This window comes from Thamnophis elegans, chromosome 6 (genome assembly GCF_009769535.1).
Source record: "Thamnophis elegans isolate rThaEle1 chromosome 6, rThaEle1.pri, whole genome shotgun sequence".
Lineage (NCBI taxonomy): Eukaryota > Metazoa > Chordata > Lepidosauria > Squamata > Colubridae > Thamnophis > Thamnophis elegans.
In genome coordinates this window covers 54,236,986-54,256,455 of record NC_045546.1, presented here as the reverse complement: position 1 = coordinate 54,256,455, position 19,470 = coordinate 54,236,986, and the positions used below count along the sequence as shown (strand labels likewise).

General features: G+C 39.3%; 1 protein-coding gene across 5 annotated transcripts in view; it reads left to right on the top strand.

Moving 5' to 3' along the window:
• The window catches only part of BRWD1 (bromodomain and WD repeat domain containing 1), a 92,671-nt gene that overhangs the window by 57,842 nt on the left and 15,359 nt on the right, over positions 1 to 19,470 (top strand). For 4 of the 5 annotated variants that reach the window (XM_032219206.1, XM_032219205.1, XM_032219207.1 and 1 more), the window contains 8 exons: positions 4,457 to 4,612; positions 4,809 to 4,929; positions 8,988 to 9,113; positions 11,494 to 11,566; positions 11,720 to 11,755; positions 11,908 to 12,054; positions 14,054 to 14,206; positions 17,064 to 17,236. In XM_032219206.1, coding sequence (XP_032075097.1) covers positions 4,457 to 4,612; positions 4,809 to 4,929; positions 8,988 to 9,113; positions 11,494 to 11,566; positions 11,720 to 11,755; positions 11,908 to 12,054; positions 14,054 to 14,206; positions 17,064 to 17,236 — 985 coding nt within the window. Of the gene's footprint in view, positions 1 to 4,456; positions 4,613 to 4,808; positions 4,930 to 8,987; positions 9,114 to 11,493; positions 11,567 to 11,719; positions 11,756 to 11,907; positions 12,055 to 13,982; positions 14,207 to 17,063; positions 17,237 to 19,470 lie in introns of those variants that run through there. The other variant, XM_032219208.1, reaches the window with a different exon arrangement.

The following is a 19,470-nucleotide window of genomic DNA, read 5'->3' as shown; positions in this document are numbered from 1 at the left end:
AGGGAGGGTGTGGCCTAAGGAGATCAACACCCTATATCAAGGTATGCATAATTATTAGGTAGGCAAAATAGGCTAAAAAAGAAATTTAACTGACTCTGAAAAGTCAAAAATTGTAAAAAGTCGTTCAGATGGATGCAGCAGCACTCTTGAAATTGCTAAGATATTGGGGCATTATCACAGACCCATTAAACATTTTGTTGCAAATAGTCAACAGGGTCGCAAGATACATATTTGGGAGGTGGGGTGGGGAGAAGACACACATTAACTGTCAAAGAGATTTGAGAAGAATCAACTGTGAAACTGCCAAGAACCCATTATTCTCCAGTGCTGTCATGTGCCAAAACTACAACCTACCTGGAGTGCCCAGAAGTACAAGATGTTTAGTGCTCAGAGTCATGGCCAAGGTAAGGAAGGCTGAAACCTGACCACCACTGAACAAGACACATAAGTTGAAACGGCAAGACTGAGCCAAGAAATACCTGAAAACAGATTTTTCAAAGATTTTATTAACTGATGAGATGAGAGTGACTTTTGATGGACCAGATGGATGGGCTTGTGGCTGGATCAATAATGGGCCCAGAGCTCCACTTCAATGCAGATACCAGCAAGATGGAGATGGGATAATGGTAAAGGCCCAGGATGGCGAACCTGTGGCACGCGGACCCATTTGTCAGGGCACGCAAGGTGTTGACCTGCCAGTTCAGCCTAATTTAAAGCCATTTTTTGCCCTCCTTAGGCTCCAGAGGATTTATAGGAGCCTGGGGAGGGCAAAAAGAGCCTCCCCCTCCCGAGGGAAACTCCTGAAGCCTCCGGAGCTCAAAAACCCAGCTCTATGGGCAAACCAGAAGTTCAGGAACGGACTTCCGGTTTGCTCATAGGGTCGGTTTAAGCCCTCTTGGACCTTTTCGGGTTCAAGATGGACTCAAAATCAACTTCCAAACCTACTGCCAGTTTTTAGAAGATACTTTTTTTAACGTCTATGTCATCCATTTTCAGTCATCCAGGTTGTGGTTGTCTCAGAGGTGCTTTTACAAGAGGCAACTGAACTTTTTGGTTTGTCCTTGAAGATGTTTAGCTTCTCATCCAAGAAGCTTCTTCCGCTCTGACAGAATGGTGGGGAATCAAACGATTTATGCTCCTTGCAGACAACTGGTCATTTGCATTCCTTTAGTGAGTCTTTTAGGCAACCTGGAGGTTTATCTGTGTTATCAGGGTCACCTGAGTGGTGCAAATGGGTGTGTAGCCTTCTCGGAGCTTTTGAAAGGACTGTGTTGTAGACTAGAGATAGATGATGTTGTATCCCTCCATCTCTGTTGAAAGAGGGCTATTCAATTTTGATATAGATGGGCCTCTTTGACACCTCTTTCAAACCAGCAGTCTTCTCTGTCCAAAATGTGGACTTTGCTATCTTCAAAAGAGTAGCCTTTGTTTTTTTAAATGCAGAGGAACTGCTGAATCTAGTCCTGATGGGTATGTTCTCCTTGTTGTACCGGGTGTTTATGAAGTGGTTGTTTTGTTTCCCCAACATACAGATCTGCGCATGGTTCACTGCATTGTACTTCATATACCACATTGCTCAGTTTGTATCTGGGTGTTTTTACCCTTGGGGTGGACAAGGTTCTGCCATAGTGTATTCTTGGGTTTGAAGTGTGCACATATGTTGTGTTGGCTGAAGATCCTCCTGAGCTTTTCCAATATTCCTGCAATGTATGGAATAACAATGTTGTTTCGTTTATTGTTCTCTTCATTGTCTGTTATGGAGGAGCTCCTGTAGAGTCTTTTTTTAATTTGATGAAGGCCCACTTGGGATAGCCACATGTTCTGAGGACTTCCTTGATGTGTTTCTTTCCCATCTTTGCTCATAGGCAGGCCTTTATCTCAGTGGTGTAGGGTTCTGATGACTCCCATTTTGTGCTCCAGTGGATGGTGGGAATCAAAATGTAAATATTGATCTGTTGTGAGAGTTTTCTGTAAACTTCAATGTTAAGGCGTCTGTCTTCCTTTATGTGTACTGCACAGTCCAGGAAGGACTCTGTACAGGAAGACATTGCATCTTTCAAAAAGACCATGATTTTTATGGAGACCAATTGTCCATCACATGGATTGAAGTACTCAACTGCATGGTTAGCCAGTAAAGGCCTTAAAGCTGAAAGAATAATGACATGGCTCCCTTCCTCACCTGACCTAAACCCTATTGAGAACTTGTGGGCCCTTTTTAAATGGGAGATCCACAGTGAAGGAAAACAGTACATCTCTTTGAACAGTGTCTGGAAGGCTGTGGTTGCTGCTGCACAAAAAGTTGATCATCAAGAGATCAAGAAACTGACATGAATGGAAGGCTTATGATTGTTATTTAAAAGAAGAGTGGCTCTATTGGTCATTGTTTTTTTAAAAAATATCAGAAATATTTATTTGTACATTTTATTTATTATTCTCACTTTAACAAATGCAAATAAATGGGATGACCAAATTTTTATTTTTCATTTAGTTGCATAATAATTCTGCACACTAGTAGTTGTTCAATAATTGTGTACACATAGATATTCTCCTAAGAAACCCAAAAACACACATTTATTTCTTAAATATTCATGTTTAAGGTTTATTAACATTTTGGATTGACCAAGAGCACTGTAGTTGTTCAATAATAAAATTAATCCTCCAAAATACAACTTGCCTAATAATATATACTCAAAACCATTCCTTTTGTCACTTTCCTTTGGATAGAGAAAATAAATAGGCATTTAAATCATTTTTCTAGGAGAACAAAAGCAGCTGGTAGAAAAAGAATTGAAACAAAAAAGAATTTCATTGCAGCTGTTATATGAGCCTGTGCAGCCAATCAGCCAGGCGCTCATTCCATTTGGTTGCTCACTTGTGTCACAGCCACGAGGTGAGGTGGGAGGGTGGAGCTGCCCAACACACCCTGCAACGGCTTTCCTTAGTGCCCCCATAACCAGGCCATCTATGCCCTGGCACCTGCCTTCGCAATGGCAGCATCAACAGCCATGTGCAGCAGGAACCCAAGTAGCGACTGGCCCACTTCTTCTGCTTGCTTGCGGCCGCTAGGGATGTGCTACTGCTAGTGCTGCAGCTGTGAGGTGAGGCAAATGTCAGGGGATGGATGACCTGGCTGCAGGAGCCCTGAGGTAAGCCGATGTGATAACCTGGAGCACGGCCCAGAGATAACAGTAGCTGGCAGTTCAAATTGGCCCTTTATTGCTCCAGCCAAGCCTCTTAGACACCTCTCACTTGCAGGAGGAGAGCAGTGTAAAGCAACGCCACCTTAAACCAAAGCCTCTGAGTAACTGGGAAAGAAAGCTGTGCTTTTCGGGTGGCGGTTGTTGGCAGGTTCCAAGCAGCACCCTAACCGCTGCTGCCACCGATCTCCCAGTGTACGGAGACCAAAAAAGCAATGCTTGTTTTGGGCACTTCACTCCCCAGCAATGTGTGGAGCCACCGCTTAAGCCCTATCCGTGCCCATGAGCTGAGCCAAGCGGCAGCCCTGAAAGTGAAATGTCCCTCCTTTCCAGCCACCGCCGCCTGTTGGCCCAATTCCCAATGCAATTCACAGAGCCACTTGCCCTCATGAAAACACAGGGTGGCGTTTTCGGCAGGTTCCAAGAGACACCGATCTTACAGCATGCAGAGCCCTCCTTCTCCGCAGACTCACCTCTTTCCTGGTGCTGGTAGGCAGAGACAGAATTCTTTTTTTCTTGTCTCTCTCCCCCCCCCCCCAGGTGGCATCCTTTTAGAGCTAGGCAAGGCAGGTGTTGGGGTGTGGGTGGCCTGGCTACAGGGGCCCTGAGGTATGCCCCTGCACCCCGTCTTGTGGCAGCGGCAATACACCACGCGGCCTCCTGCCCTGCCGCAAGCAAGCAGAAGTGGGCCTCCTGTACATGGGAAAAAATAAGTGCTTATTTTGGGCACCAAAAGAAAATAAGACCCAGTCTTATTTTCGGGAAAACATGGTTTGTGCATGGACACATACATACAAATAAATAAATAAATAAAAGAAGATACTTAACTCTGTAAATACTTCCATTCCTAGTCCTAAAAAAATTAGCATGGAAAATTCTGAAGATAAAATATTTAGAAAGCAAAATTTGGAACGACTTTGTTGCTAAAACACCACTAACTGTAGAAAAAGATCAGCCAGGGTTGTGTTTGTGTGTGGAGATAAAGGTTTCACCAGATTAGAGTCCTTGTGTTGCTATAACAGATCCAAGCCCCTGTGATTTCCGTTCATTTTTTTCTAGTGCCAATTTAACACTGACTGTTAGTTGGATAGATTCTTGTGTATAGGTTTGAATAAATCTTTGATGCTGCATCTTCATGAATGATCCTGATTATTTGTGTGTGACACTAATTTCTGACATAAAAGCTTGCATAAAATGAATTGCTAACCTTACTACATTTGATTTTTGTTCTCCTTTTCCTCTGTTTTTCTTTAAATTAGTTGATCAGCCTAAAGAACTGGGAGCAAGTGTTTCTGTAACTGCTGAAGAGATGGCAAAACTACTGTATAAACCTCAAAAGGGAGAATGGCAGGGGAATTCACAGAGTGAAGAGTGTGAACGAATTATTTCTGGAATTCAACAACTTTTGAGACTTGGTAAGATTTTAAAGATTTGATGGCTGTGTTTTGATAAATATAAAGACATATATAGTGTTTTATACTGAATTTGGTTGCTTGGATGTTGTAAGCAGTACAGATTTTGTAAAATAAATTTAATTTGCAATTTACTATATACTCCATTATTTACTGACAATGCATTTAGTTGTTTTAACTAAAACTATTATTTTAACAGATATTTCAGCAGCTTTTGCTGGTCCAGTTGATCTCTATACATATCCAAAATACAGTACAGTAGTAGCTTATCCAACAGATCTTTGGACTATTCAGCTGAGACTGACGAATCGTTTCTACAGGTTAGTCTGATTTGGTACTAGAATCCATTTAATAGAACTAGCTTCTAAAATTGCTCTGAAGTTAAAGCTCAGATGATTGATGATCTTTGTGGGGAGATGAACACATATGTTATTTTCAGAGTTTACATATTTTAAAATATGGTTGCTGTAAAAGAGTAACTTGTGTATTCATAAAATGGTGAAAATGGCAAGTATACCAGACGGCAAACTGGTGAAAATGTGTGCCTTCTATCTTCTCAGGTTGCATGCTATTATTTTTGTCTCTTTTTGAAAAAGTAGAAAAAGCTTTAGCATCTCATCATGACAAACTAGTTTCTAAGAATACCATGAGGCCAATTTGAATTTAAATTTAAATAAAGAACCTGGTAGCCAGCATTGCACCATACCAGTTTTCTGATTATTTTATTTAAAATAGAATAAAATTAATATAAGAAAAAGAGACATTGGGCATTCTAGCACTGATGAGCAACAAATGCCCTGCCCACAAATTCTTAGAGGAAAAATTATTCCATCAATTGAAAAATATCCTGCAGGAGATTTTGAAACATCATTTTCCTTGACCAAGATAAATCAGAATTTTTTTCACTTAGGAAACAGATATTTAAAACACTACAGGGCGGGGCATAACCTTTTCCTAGGGGGTCACAGCAAGATCGACAGCAGTTTACAACTTCCGCGACACCTCATTTTAAAGCCCATAAAAAACTGAATTGAATGAGCTATTAAATGTTAAATTTGCTTTAAGAATGGCTGGAAAATTCGATTCGGAAGAACAAAGGATCATTGACAGAATAAAATGCATTGCCTTTCGAGAGGCTCGCGATGCTGGAGCCAGATCTCAATTCGCCAGATCTCAATCCGGCAGAGAACATTGGGGCCATAATTAAGGATGAAGTGGAAGCTCTGATGATTCAGGAGCAAGGTCAAAATCGATATTCGGTTGAAACTTTGAGAATGAATTTGGAAACTGTGTTGAAAAATCTGGAAAATCGAACGGAACTGTTTGAAGATTTGTTGTGTTCTTATCCACCTCGTTTGAATGCTGTTCGAAGGGCTAATGGTGGTCATACTGACTATTAAATCGTGTCAATAAACTCAGTTTTTGATGGGCTTTCGAATGGTGTATGAATTATTTGTGTTGTTATTACAAGTGTTGCTGTGACCCCCTAGGAAAAGGTTATGCCCCACCCTGTAGTTTTGCATAATACAATTAAACATTTAGGAGTACATTGACTTTGTAAATATTATTTATTTTTTATCATAAAAAGTAAAATACAAAACAGAAAAACAAACAAAACAAAAGCATACATTCTACCCTAACAACAACAAACAGAAAAAAATAGTACCGAAAAAGAGAGGAAAAAGTGGTCAAATAAATGTAACATTTAATATGTAGGATCCACCCTCGCTAGGTTCTGAAAAAAAAGAAAAAGTAAATTCTTGCCTTTTACTTATACACATAGATTCATAGATACATAGCTGTGTATACATATACATATACTGTAAACACACACACACAGAGACACCGTATATTTCGGAGTATAAGACGCACCGGAGTATAAGACGCATCAAGGTTTTGAAGAGGCAATTTTTTTAAAAAAAAGTAGGGAGGGAGAGAGAGAGAAATTTAGTAGGTGTGTAGGGAGAGAGAGTAGGTAGGTAGATAGAGGGATAAAGAGAGAGAGAGAAATACAGTAAGGGAGGAAGAGAGAGTAGGTAGGTAGGTAGGTAGGTACAGTGGGGCAAAAAAAGTATTTAGTCAGCCACCAATTGTGCAAGTTCTCCCACTTAAAAAGATGAGAGAGGCCTGTAATTGACATCATAGGTAGACCTCAACTATGAGAGTCAATTACAGAACTTGCACAATTATTGGCTCACTAAATACTTTTTTGCCCCAGTGTAGAGAGAGAGGAAGAGAGAGAAATACAAGTAGGTAAGGGGAGAGAGAGAGAGTGAGTGAGTGAGTAGGTAGGTAGGAGTTTCCAGGTGTATTTATCCATGGGCTGGAGAAGGAAATCGCTGACAACCTGCAGCACCTAAGACTTGTTTCTGCTGGCACAGCACTTGATCAATGTAATTCTCATCAATCACTTTAACTAAAGAGCTTTCCAAAAGGAAAAAAATTTTTTTGCACTCTGCAAATCTCCCCAAAACGGCCCGTTTTTTGTCAAAAAAAATTGCATGCATAGCCTTATGGAGGCTTATAGAGTGCTGCTGAGGGGTGGGGGTGGGGTCAAAAATGGCCCATTGCTCATTTCTGCCTTCCCCAGTCCCCAGGATGTCTCTGAAAGCCTCCATAAGGCTATGCACGGCCATTTTGGTGAAGAGGCGGGGCTTCAGGAGGCAAAAAAAAATGCTGTATTGGATGTATAAGATGCACCCAAATTTTCAGCCTCTTTTGAGGAAAAAAGGTGCATCATACTCCGAAAAATATGGTGTGTGTGTATGTGTGTGTGTGTGTGTATGTGTGTGTGTATTGGGTAAAAATATTGGGTTTCTGTCTGGATGGTCTCTTGTGACGAGCCGATGGACAGAGAATGGAAGTAGTGATCTTCCTCCCATATTTGGGCATACCGGGGGTTGTAACTCTAAATAAATTTTGTGTGTGTGTGTATGTGTATGTGTATGTATGTATATGTGTGTATATATCTATGTATGTATGTATGTATGTATGTATGTATGTATGTATGTATGTATGTATGTATGTTGTATTTGTGCTGATAAATAAATAAAAGGGAGACTAGTAAAAGAAATATATATATATATATGGGCTATATTACATACTAGGCAGACTTCTTAGCCATTAGGCCACAGGCTCTTATCTGTTATCAGTGAAGCCAGGGTGAAAGGTATCTATTAGATTTTTTTACAACACCCGGTATGCCCAAATATGGGAGGAAGATCACTACTTCCATTCTCTGTCCTTCGGCTCGTCACAAGAGACCATCCAGGCTCACCCTGGCTTCGCTGATAACGGATAAGAGCCTGTGGCCTAATGGCTAAGAAGTCTGCCTAGTATGTAATATAGCCCAGGTTCAAATCCCAGTAAGGGTATGGCTAGCTGATGAGAGCTAAATAGCTTGAAATAGATCTATACTAGTCTCCCTTTATTTATTTATCAGCATAAATATAACATACATACATACATACATACATACATACATACATACATTCATACATAAATAAATAAATAAATAAATAAATAAATAAATAAATAAAAAAAATTGGGGCTTACCAGGGGTTGTAAAAATCTAATAGATACCTTTCACCCTGGCTTTGCTGATAACGGATAAGAGCCTGTGGCCTAATGGCTAAGAAGTCTGCCTAGTAGTAATATAGCCCAGGTTCAAATCCCAGTAAGGGTATGGCTAACTGATGAGAGCTAAATAGCTTGAAATAGATCTATACTAGTCTCCCTTTATTTATTTATCAGCACAAATAAAAAAAAACATATACACACACACACACACACACACCAGGTTTAGCTTAATCTGAAGTACAGTGCTTTCATTGAAGTATATTTTGCATTAGGGAAGAGTGCATTATTTTGCTAAAATATGTCATTTAAGGATTTTTTATATATGTATCCAAGTGGTTTAAACTTACTAGAGGTAATCAGCCAATATAGCAGACAAAGGAGTAAGATAAGAGGGTTACGAATGGTGAAATACAAATGAAATATAATAGAAGGGGAAACAATATAAGGTGAGCAATATCGATTGGCAATTGCTATTAGAAAGAACAGGAAGCTCCTGTTCGTATTGTATTGTGTAAACGTGGTGTACGTCTAAGTTTTGTGTGTGTGTATTTTACATGTTTGTAAATAAAATTTAAAAGTATTGTTTTTTTAAAAAGGATTTTTAATTGGCTGGGGGATTTTTGGTAGTTATATAACAGTATATACTGACCACTTTTGTTAGAGTCCTGGTAGTATCCAGAATAAAAAAGAATGTATTGTTGATATATATATATAAATCTATAGGCAAATATATATATTTGCTTATAGATTTTGAGTTTTAGAGACTGCAAGTTTAACTGTTTATTTGCTAAATATATAGGAGACTTTCTGCATTGATTTGGGAAGTAAGATGTATTGAAAGCAATGCTCGAACCTTCAATGAACCCAATAGCAAAATTGCTAAGACTGCTCAGAAAATCACTGATCAACTCTTAGAATTTATTAGGTAAGCAATATATCCATAGAACAGCAAAATGTGAGCTTGTTTATAGTGATAACAGGTTTATCTGCTGACAGCAAAATCCCATCAAAGCAGAAGTATTTAACTCATTTTTTGCATCTGTCTTTACACAAAGGGATAAAACAGTCCAACCTATCAAAAATAGATCCACAAAAATCAAATTAGGAACACAAATTGAAATAGGGAAGAAAATGGTAAGTGAGCACCTATCTACCCTAGACGAGTTCAAATCACCAGGACCGGATGGATTACACCCCAGGGTTCTGAAGAAACTGGCAGATGAGATCTCAGAACCACTGAACTATATCTTTCAGAAATCCTGGAGCACCAGGGAACTTCGAGAGGACAGCATCACCACTAGATGGATTCGTAACTGTCTGACCAACTGCACTCAACGTGTAGTCCTCAATGGAACTGCATCTATATGGAGAGACGTATGCAGTGGAAAACCCCAAGGCTGTGTTTTAGGCCCAGTAGTGTTCAACATCAATGATTTGGATGAGGGAATAAATGGAGAACTCATCAAATTTGTAGATGACACCAAGCTGGCAGGAATAGCCAACACTCCAGAATACAGACTTAAGATACAGAAGGATATTGATAGACTTGAACATTGGGCACTATCTAATAAAATGAAATTCAATGGTGAAAAGAGTAAGGTTCTACATTTAGGCAAGAAAAACAAAATGCACATGTACAGTATAAGTGGTACCTTGCTCAGTAGTGGACAACCATTTAAATATGAGCCAGCTGCCAAAAAAGCCAACACAGTTCTAGGCTACATAAACAGAGGGATAGAATCAAGATCATGTGAAGTGTTAATACCACTTTATAATGCCTTGGTAAGGCCACACTTGGAAAACTGCATTCAGTTTTGGTCAGCATGATGTAGAAAAGATGTGGAGACTCTATAAAGAGTGCAGAGAAGAGCAACAAAGAGGATTAGGGGACTGGAGACTAAAACATGAAGAACAGTTGCAGGAACTGGGTATGTCTAGTTTAATGCAAAGAAGGACTAGAGGAGACATGATTGCAGTGTTCCAATATCTCAGTGTTTGCCACAAAGAAGAGGGAGTCAAACTATTTTCCAGGGCACCTGAGTGTAGAACCAGAAGCAATGGGTGAAAACTAATCAAGGAGAGAAGCAACTTAAGACTGAGGAGAAACTTCCTGACAGTTAGAACAATTAATGGAACAGCTTGCCTCCAGAAGTTGTGAATGCCCCAACACTGGAAGTCTTTAAGAAGATGTTGGATAGCCATTTGTCTGAAATGGTATAGGGTTTCCTGCCTAGGCAGGGGGCTGGACTAGAAGACCTCAAAGGTCCCTTCCAACTCTGCTATTGTATTATTGTAAAATCCAATTAAATCTAGCTTAATATAATACTATTTACTGTACTTCTCCATATGTTTCTGCCCACATGATACCATCATTCTCCAAGCTGCATATCCCCATTATTTATGCATGCCAGCGTCTCTGTTGCAGGCCAGCATCTCATTCTCTCAATCCTTCACTGGCTTGCAGAATAGCAAACATGATTTTGGGAATGAGGCATTGAAGCATGATGAGAACAGGGCTTCTGCTGTTCTAAAAACCATTGTCCTATTCTCACAAGACCTGGGGAAGAGCCAGAGGTTTCTGAGAATACTAGGCCATCTTGCAGAAAGAACAGGAGGTTGGCTCATAAAAGAAACATGACATTAGTTTGGAGAATGGTGTGAGGCAAGCAAGTCCAATGGTCTGGGGCTTGAGGCAATATTTCTGAGTGGTAATGGTGGTACTGGAGCTGAAGTGGGGACCTGATACTGCTAGAGGCCCTGGGCTTCTATTTCCATTCCAACATTGCCACCACTGAGTGCTGCTGTGCAGGTTAGCTAAAAAACTGATTGGTTGGGGAGATAAACTAGTGGAAGAATTTGGAGTGCCCCTTTAGTTGTAAGCCCTGTAGAGCTATCTGGGCAGCCGAACCTTCTGTGATGTGGCAATACTACTGGGCCAATCTGGGGTGGCTGAGGCTTCCATATTGCAGCATTCCCTAACTTGCACATGGTCTATTCCAGTTCCCCCTGCCCCCAATTCCCTTGAGGCACTTTTGCACTCCTTACTGGATCTCGACTATGACCTGTAATTTTCACTTCACAACAGCAGCCAGGATTGTGGTTGTTAGTGATTGAGATTCCAGACCTGGTTGTGGTTATAAGTCAAGACCCACCTGTATGTTTTTGTTGCACTTTGAAACATTTTATGGATTTCTATTTCTAAAAGCCATCTGCAATGTTAGTATTCAGAAAAATTGATTTCAAACTTGCACTGATAAAGTTAAAGAGTCATACTTTTGTGTCTAAAATGCACTTTTATTTTTCAGGAATCCAAATTGTACTAACTTTTTTGAGTTGTGTACTGCAACAAATGAAGACAGCACAGCTGCTACTGAATCGGTAATAAAGCTAGCTTTGTATATATTTTGCAGTTATTAATTATTAATATTAATATTAATTTGGATTCAACCCAGTAAACATATTAAGCAAAATGGTGTTTTCTGCCTTAATTCAAAATAAATGTATGATTAATATATCTGGTTCACTTCCTAGGATGATGATTATAAACTAAGGACATCTTCTAGGAAAGTAAGTTAATTTTATCTATATAACTTTTTTCTATATGAATGAGTAGGAATTTTGTATTTTTAAGTAGCTGAATGCAATTCATTTGATGTAATTGCATTTTTAAAAGTCATCAAATATTTATGGGTATTTTACTTTTTTTTTTTAAAAAAAAGAGACAATTGTTGAAAGGAAAAAATATTACAAAATCACGTTATGATGAAAACAGATGGAGGAAACAATGTATGGAACTTGTTAATCTAATTTTCCAGTGTGAGGATTCAGAACCCTTTAGACAGCCTGTTGATCTGGAGCGGTACCCTGTAAGTAATTATTCTACAGTAACATCAAACATGCCACATTTTAAAACATTCTCTTATCCGGTGTACTTTCTTATTCAAAACAAGAAAAATGTCTGCTTCAGTTAGAAATCTCTGGTGGATAAGTCTGAAGGCACCCTTGTTCAATCATTGTACACCTAAGGGATATACAGTATTTTGTTTCCTAAGCAAACAGAATGCCTACAATTCCATGATCATGTGCAGTCTCCTTTTCTCTTTTGAATATGGTTCATAACACAGACATAAAACAATACATATCTTCTGAATCTCTCATGATCTTGCCACTGCCCCAAAAGCAAATGAGGTTACAGTTGTTTTGATGACAAGTTACTCTATATTTTATATACAGCTGCTAAACCTTGAATCTAGTATTTCCTAAGCACAGAAAGGGTACTTTAAACAAAAAGAACACATTTTTACCATGCAATACAACCTTTTCCATGTTGTGAACTTCAAAGCTTGTTATGGAAATGGAGATGGACACACTAAGCATTTACATCCATATTTGTTTCTGAGTCACAGAGTACAATCTTAATAAAACAAATATTATCAGCATCAGGGTAAAACTTGCTGAAAATAATTTAATTTAACATATCCAGTAAGTTGAAGATTATGTAATGTCTGAAGCATGAATCTGCCCAAACTGTTCTGGAGAAGGAAAACTTTTAACACTTTGGCGGAAGACCATTGGAGAAGCCTTGTTGGAAGGTAGTTGAAGAATCTGAGTACAGTTATCAGCTACCCCTTCATAAGTTAAATGCACTTATAGGCCTATTAGATATGAAACAGTCCATATATTACATTATTGTTATCTTCCCTGAGTCTTCCTGCTGCCTGGGTAGATTGGGTAAGCAGCTGGGGCTCAGGACCCCAGATAGCGGCTCCTGTTGGAGCTTGAGTTTTAGGAGAGTCGGTTTAATGTCAGGGTTCCAAGTAATAGACCCATACTAAACAAAACTCCGAGGCAGATGAATTCCTCAAAGAATAGCTTTATTGGATATATCATATTGACACAAATCTGGTAAAAAGCGACTCTGAAGGTTCCCACGGTTTTCACCTAATTAAAAGACAAAGTTTCCCCACAACCCCGAACAATCAGTCATATGGTCCAATCAAGATGCTGTCTGGTTGTCTGGTGACCTCACTCTTCCTTCCATGGTGCAGGTGTGAGAATGTCCTTGGTTCTCAAGAGAAAGTATTTTATTGGCTACACAATCCCTTTTATCTCTAATCCCCCCTCCCTTTCCCTTAGCTCCAGTGTATGGCAACACTGAAGCTCCAGTATGGCTCTGGTCAGGTCAGCTTCAGGGTTGACAGTTATATTAGTACTGTACTAATGCTATTTTAATGAACAACATTCTAAATAATCTGAAATTAAGATGCTTGCAAATTTTTGCAAATATATTAAAGATGCTTTCCCTAGCTTTGTCTTTTTTTCTTGTTCTCACTTTCTATTCTGCTTCTTCAATCTTCAGAAAGAAACTGCTGTAGTTTTTGTCCCCTTTTTATCATCACAGTTAAGAAGAGAACTTCACTTTTGAAATTTTGATATTTTTTGGACTAAGGAAATGTGTTTCATTAGCATGAGACTTGTTAAATAGCCTTGCAAAGGAATGGTAAAATTATTAGAAAAACAAATTATACTGGATTAGCCAATTCCACTAGGATTTTAGAATTTAATAAACAATGATTGTTAATATATATTTTATATATTATAATACAGTTCTTCAAACGCTATTTGAGACAGTAGACATACTAATTTCCCACGATTCCCATCTTAGACTTCATTCCAAGCTGCATAGTCCTATGATACTTAGCTGTGCTTGTTTTTAAATCCTTTAAAAAAGTGTATTAAAGTTACTTAGTCTGCACACTTCCTCTCTGTGTCTGTCTTGTCTATCTATCTACAGGCTTTCACCTGTATACGAGAAACTCCACCCCAGCCTTTTAATAATGGAGCCATTTGGTTATCTTTATTTAGGACTACAGAGAAATTATAGACACACCAATGGACTTAGCCACAATAAAGGAAACACTAGAAGCTGAAAACTATGATACTCCAATGGAACTGTGCAAAGATGTCAGACTAATATTTAGCAATGCTAAAGCATATACCCCAAACAAAAAGTCTAAGGTAACATTTCTATACTATTCACTGCAATAACCAAGTAAGTATTATTAGCAGTTAGGCAAAGGTTAGATGGATAGGAAATGAAAGTTGTTGGAAGATCATTGAAAGTGTGAAATCAATCAAAACTCTGTTATGAGAACTTAAGGAACAATTGGTAAATAATTTTACTTTAAAACATATTTAGTTTAAAGGAGAATAAGCACAATACTTTATACATTCCTTAATACAGGCTCTGAATGTGTAAGCAGCTTCTTTTAACTATGTGATTAAATGTGTTTTAATTAAGATGTCTTGGATAATATTTTCAACTACTATTCGATTCCAGTATGTTCACTTTTCTTAGGCAACATCAATTTGTTATGGCTAAATTGTTGCAGATGTTCATTATAGCCAAAATGAGAAATATAATGCCTAAATACAAGATTAGTTTACCAAAGAAGCACTGTCACATGTTTGCAGATAAATGGAGAATTTTATGTGAGGAGCCGAGGTGGCGCAGTGGTTAGGGTGCAGTACTGCAGGCCACTTCAGCTGACTGTTATCTGCAGTTCAGCGGTTCTAATCTCACCGGCTCAAGGTTGACTCGGCCTTCCATCCTTCCGAGGTGGGTGAAATGAGGACCCAGACTGTGGGGGGGATATGCTGACTCTGTAAACCGCTTAGAGAGGGCTGAAAGCCCTATGAAGCGGTATATAAGTCTAACTGCTATTGCTATTGCTGAGTGCCAAAATACAGACCTAAAATTGGGTTCAGTTTATCTGTGAGACTATACAGTACTACTTTTTAAAGTATCCATATATCCCATATATAGTTGCGGATAAAGTCATCGGTGGTTAAGCCAATCTTTGATATATTTTTTAACCAAAATACAATAAAAATGTATTACCAGAAGATAAGACACTTCTGAATAATAAAACATACAGTAATTTTTTACGGCCAGCTTTTTACAAATAGAACATTGATAATGGTAATATGGATAAAAATCTGATGATTGGTTTAAAAATATTATTCTTCATGCATGGACCTATATGTGAGTATACATAGTATTGTGCTCAGTATGGTAACCAGTGATACTATATACATATTTCCTCTAAAGAATGTCCTGTGATTGAATAGGTCATACTTTTAGGTAAATTTGCATACAACCATAATTGAATAACCGCAGGAAGAGAAAGTGCAAATCCTATAAAGTAGCAGAATGTGGGTTAGACAGCATCACCACCAGATGGATTTGTAACTGGCTGACCAACCGCACTCAACGTGTAGTCCTCACTAGAACTGCATCTACATGGAGGTGGAGTACCACAAGGATATGCAGTGGAGTACCACAAGGCTCTGTTTTAGGCCCAGTACTCTTCAACATCTTCATCAATGATTTGGATGAGGGAATAAATGGGGAACTCATCAAATTTGCAGATGACACCAAGCTGGCAGGAATAGCCAATACTCCAGAAGATAGGCTTAAGATACAAAAGGATCTTGACAAACTTGAACATTGGGCACTATCTAATAAAATGAAATTCAATTGTGAAAAGAGTAAGGTTGTATATTTAGGCAAGAAAAATGAAATGCACAGGTACAGTATAGGTGGTACCTTGCTCAATATAGTAACTGTGAGAGGGATCTTGGAATCCTAGTGGACAACTATTTAAACATGAGCCAGCAGTGTGCAGCAGCTGCCAAAAAAGCCAACACAGTTCTAGGCTGCATAAACAGAGGGATAGAATCAAGATCACATGAAGTGTTAATACCACTTTATAATGCCTTAGTAAGGCCACACTTGGAATACTGCATTCAGTTTTGGTCGCCACGATGTTGAAAAAATGTGGAGACTCTAGAAAGAGTGCAGAGAAGAGCAACAAAGAGGATTAGGGGACTGGAGACTAAAACATATGAAGAACGGTTGCAGGAACTGGGTATGTCTAGTTTAATGAAAAGAAGGACTAGGGGATACATGATAGCAGTGTTCCAATATCTCAGGGTTGCCGCAAAGAAGAGGGAGTCAAAACTATTCTCCAGGGCACTTGAGTGTAGAACAAGAAACAATGAGTCGAAACTAATCAAGGAGAGAAGCATCTTAGAACTGAGGAGAAATTTCCTGATAGTTAGAACAATTAATGAGTGGAACAGTTTGCCTCCAGAAGTTGTGAATGCCTCAACACTTGAAGTCTTTAAGAAGATGTTGGATAGCCATTTGTCTGAAACAGTATAGGGTTTCCTGCCTAGGCAGAGGGTTGAACTAGAAGACCTCCATGGTCCCTTCCAACTCTGCTATTGTATTGTATTGTTATATAAAAGGTATTAGAAAATAAATTACTATTTCAACAGAATGAATAGCAAGTGGGGATAAGGAAAGAGGATGTGTGAAATGGCTTTTAACAGAGTAAAAAAATTGTATTACATTCTACAGAAGTCTCTGAAGTTATGCTAATATAGGATATAAAATGGATGCTTGGTGGAAAGTAAAAGTGAAAAAGATTATGGATGAAGAAAAGAAGTTTAAAAGATAATTACCGCTGCAGAAAAATTGAGGAAGAGAAAATACTTCATATTTTAGTATGAATTGAGTCAAAGAGAACAGGGGCTGGTTCAATTAATGTGATAGAAATAAACCAAGCAGTTATGATGGAAATAAATTGTTGTCAAATTAGGTGAAGAGAAGTGAAAATAATCAATTTCATCATTTTTCTTATACGGTTTACTGTTTTATTGCTCCTTTTGTTTGGTTTACTACTGTTTGACTGAGAAGGAATAGTGTAATAAATTGTATATTTGTTAGTTTATACTTTTAAAAATAAAATTAATTTGTGAGTTCCATAACCTTCATAGTTATTAATTCAGTCTGCATTTCTTAATCTAGATATATAGTATGACACTGAGATTATCTGCACTGTTTGAGGAAAAAATTAGCAGAATTATCTCTGACTTTAGAACTGGGCAAAAGCACAATGAAAGAATATGGAGAAGTGAGAGATCCAGCAGAAAGTTGCAAAGTCTGAATAAATCTGTACAACGCTCTGCCAAAATACTGAGGTAATTTTTTTAATCTATTAATCTTTTAGAATCATTGGTGCTAAACTGTAATTCACCTCAAACAAATTCCTTAATTAATAACTAATTTCCCTTTTCTGTTTGTTAGTCTTTAAACTCTAAAGTTTAAATTTTAAACTACAAACAGTGAATACTTTTAAGAATATTATGTTATATTGCATCATTTTAATACGATTTTAATATTTTTAAATATCTACCATATTTTTCAGAGTATAAGATGCACCTTTTTTCCTCAAAAAGAAGCTGAAAATCTGGGTGCGTCTTATACATCGAATACTGTTTTTGCCTCCTGAAGCCCCACCCCCTTCACCAAAATGGCCGTGTATAGCCTTATGGAGGCTTTCAAAGAGCTCCTGGGGACTAGGGAGGGCAGAAAGGAGCAAAAAATGGGCTGTTTTTTGTCGTTCCCCCCCCCCAGCCTCCAGGAGCACTCTGCACGACCCCCCCCCCTCAAGGCTATTCATGCCTTTTATTTGAAAAACGTGGGTCCGTTTTTGAAAAAAACGGGCCATTGGGGAGGTTTGCAGAGTGCAAAAACTCCCCTCCCCTTTGGAAAGCTCTTTAGTTAGAGTGATTGATGAGAATTGCATTGATCAAGTGCTGTGCCAGCAGAAACAAGTCTTAGGTGCTGCAGGTTGTCAGCAATTGCCTTTTCCAGCACATGGATAAATACACCTGGAAACATCTACCTGCCTACCTACTCACTCTCTCTTTACCTATCTACTGTATTTCTCTCTCTCTCTACCTATCTACCTACCTACTCTCTCTCTCTCTCTCCCTCCCTCCCTCCCTACTGTATTTTTCTATCTATCTCTCTATCTACCTACCTATTCTCTTTCTACCTACATACCTACTGTATTTCTCTCTCTCTCCCTCCCTCTATCTACCTACCTACTCTCTCTCCCCCTATCAACCTACTGTATTTCTCTCTGTCTCTCTCTCTCCCTCTACCTACCTACTCTCTCCCTACCTACCTACTGTATTTCTCCCACTCTATTCCTCTATCTACCTACCTACCTACTTTTTTTAAATTTGCCTCTTCAAACCTTGGTGTGTCTTAGACTGGTGCATCTTATACTCCAAAAAATACGGTAATAAAGTAATTATATCTTTCATTGATTGTTTTATTTTATTTATTACAAGGGTTGCACGAGCGCCTGTTCCGCCCTCAGCAAGCATGCCTCCCAGTCTCACCATGCCCTGGCCCAGCTCTCCCTGCAGGGCCAAGGCACCGCTGCCGCGCTCCGAGCATAACTTCTTTTCCGGCTTCCAAACTCCAAAACTCAGTTGCTGAGTCTTCCAACAGTGGCCGCTCTAGGAATGTGCTCTATGGTTGTGGGCCGGCTGCCAGAAGACTCTGTCCAGCAGCCAGCCCACAACCATAGAGCACACTCCTAGAGCGGCCACTGTTGGAAGACTCAGTTTTGGAGTTTGGAAGCTGGAGAAGAAGTTATGCTTGGAGTGCAGCGGTGGCAGTGCCTTGGCCCTGCAGGGAGAGTTGGGCCAGGGCATGGTGAGGCTGGGAGGCATGCTTGCTGGGGAATGAACAGGTGCTCGCGCAACCCCCTTCTCCAGCCGAGCAGAGCTCCATGCACTGACCTAGGAGGTATCCCTAATGTGCCAAGCCACGGGAACTCGAGGGTCGCCAGAGCGCCATGTGGCTTGGCGCCTTAGGGATACTCCCTAGGTCAGTGAATGGCGCACTGCCCGACTGGAGACGGGGGTTGTCGGGCGGCTGCTCACGAGGGTGGTCACCTCATGACTGCTTCGCCCCTGAAGCTGTGCCCGGCTCTTTGGGAGCCTGCTCACAAGGGAGCAGCCACCCAGCAACCCCAAAACAATAAGCCCTCCCCTGATAATAAGGCCCAAGCCATATTTTGTGGGTGAAAAGAAAATAAGACCCTGTCTTGTTTTGGGGAAAACATGGTAGTAATTAAGGCACCAGACTTGAATCCAGGAGATTATGAATTCTTGTCCCATCTTATTCATGAAAACCAGACTGACTTTGAGCCAGTCACTCTCTCCCAACCCAACTCACCTAACAGGGTTGCTGTGGGGAAAAATAGGAGGAGAAGGAGTATAAGGTATGTTTGCAACTTTGAATTATTTATAAAAATTATAAAAGTGAGAAATAAATAAATAATGCCTGGGTACCCCCAATCTTAGCCCAAAGTCTTAACCAGTACAGCATAATTAATTACCAAGGCATTTACAAA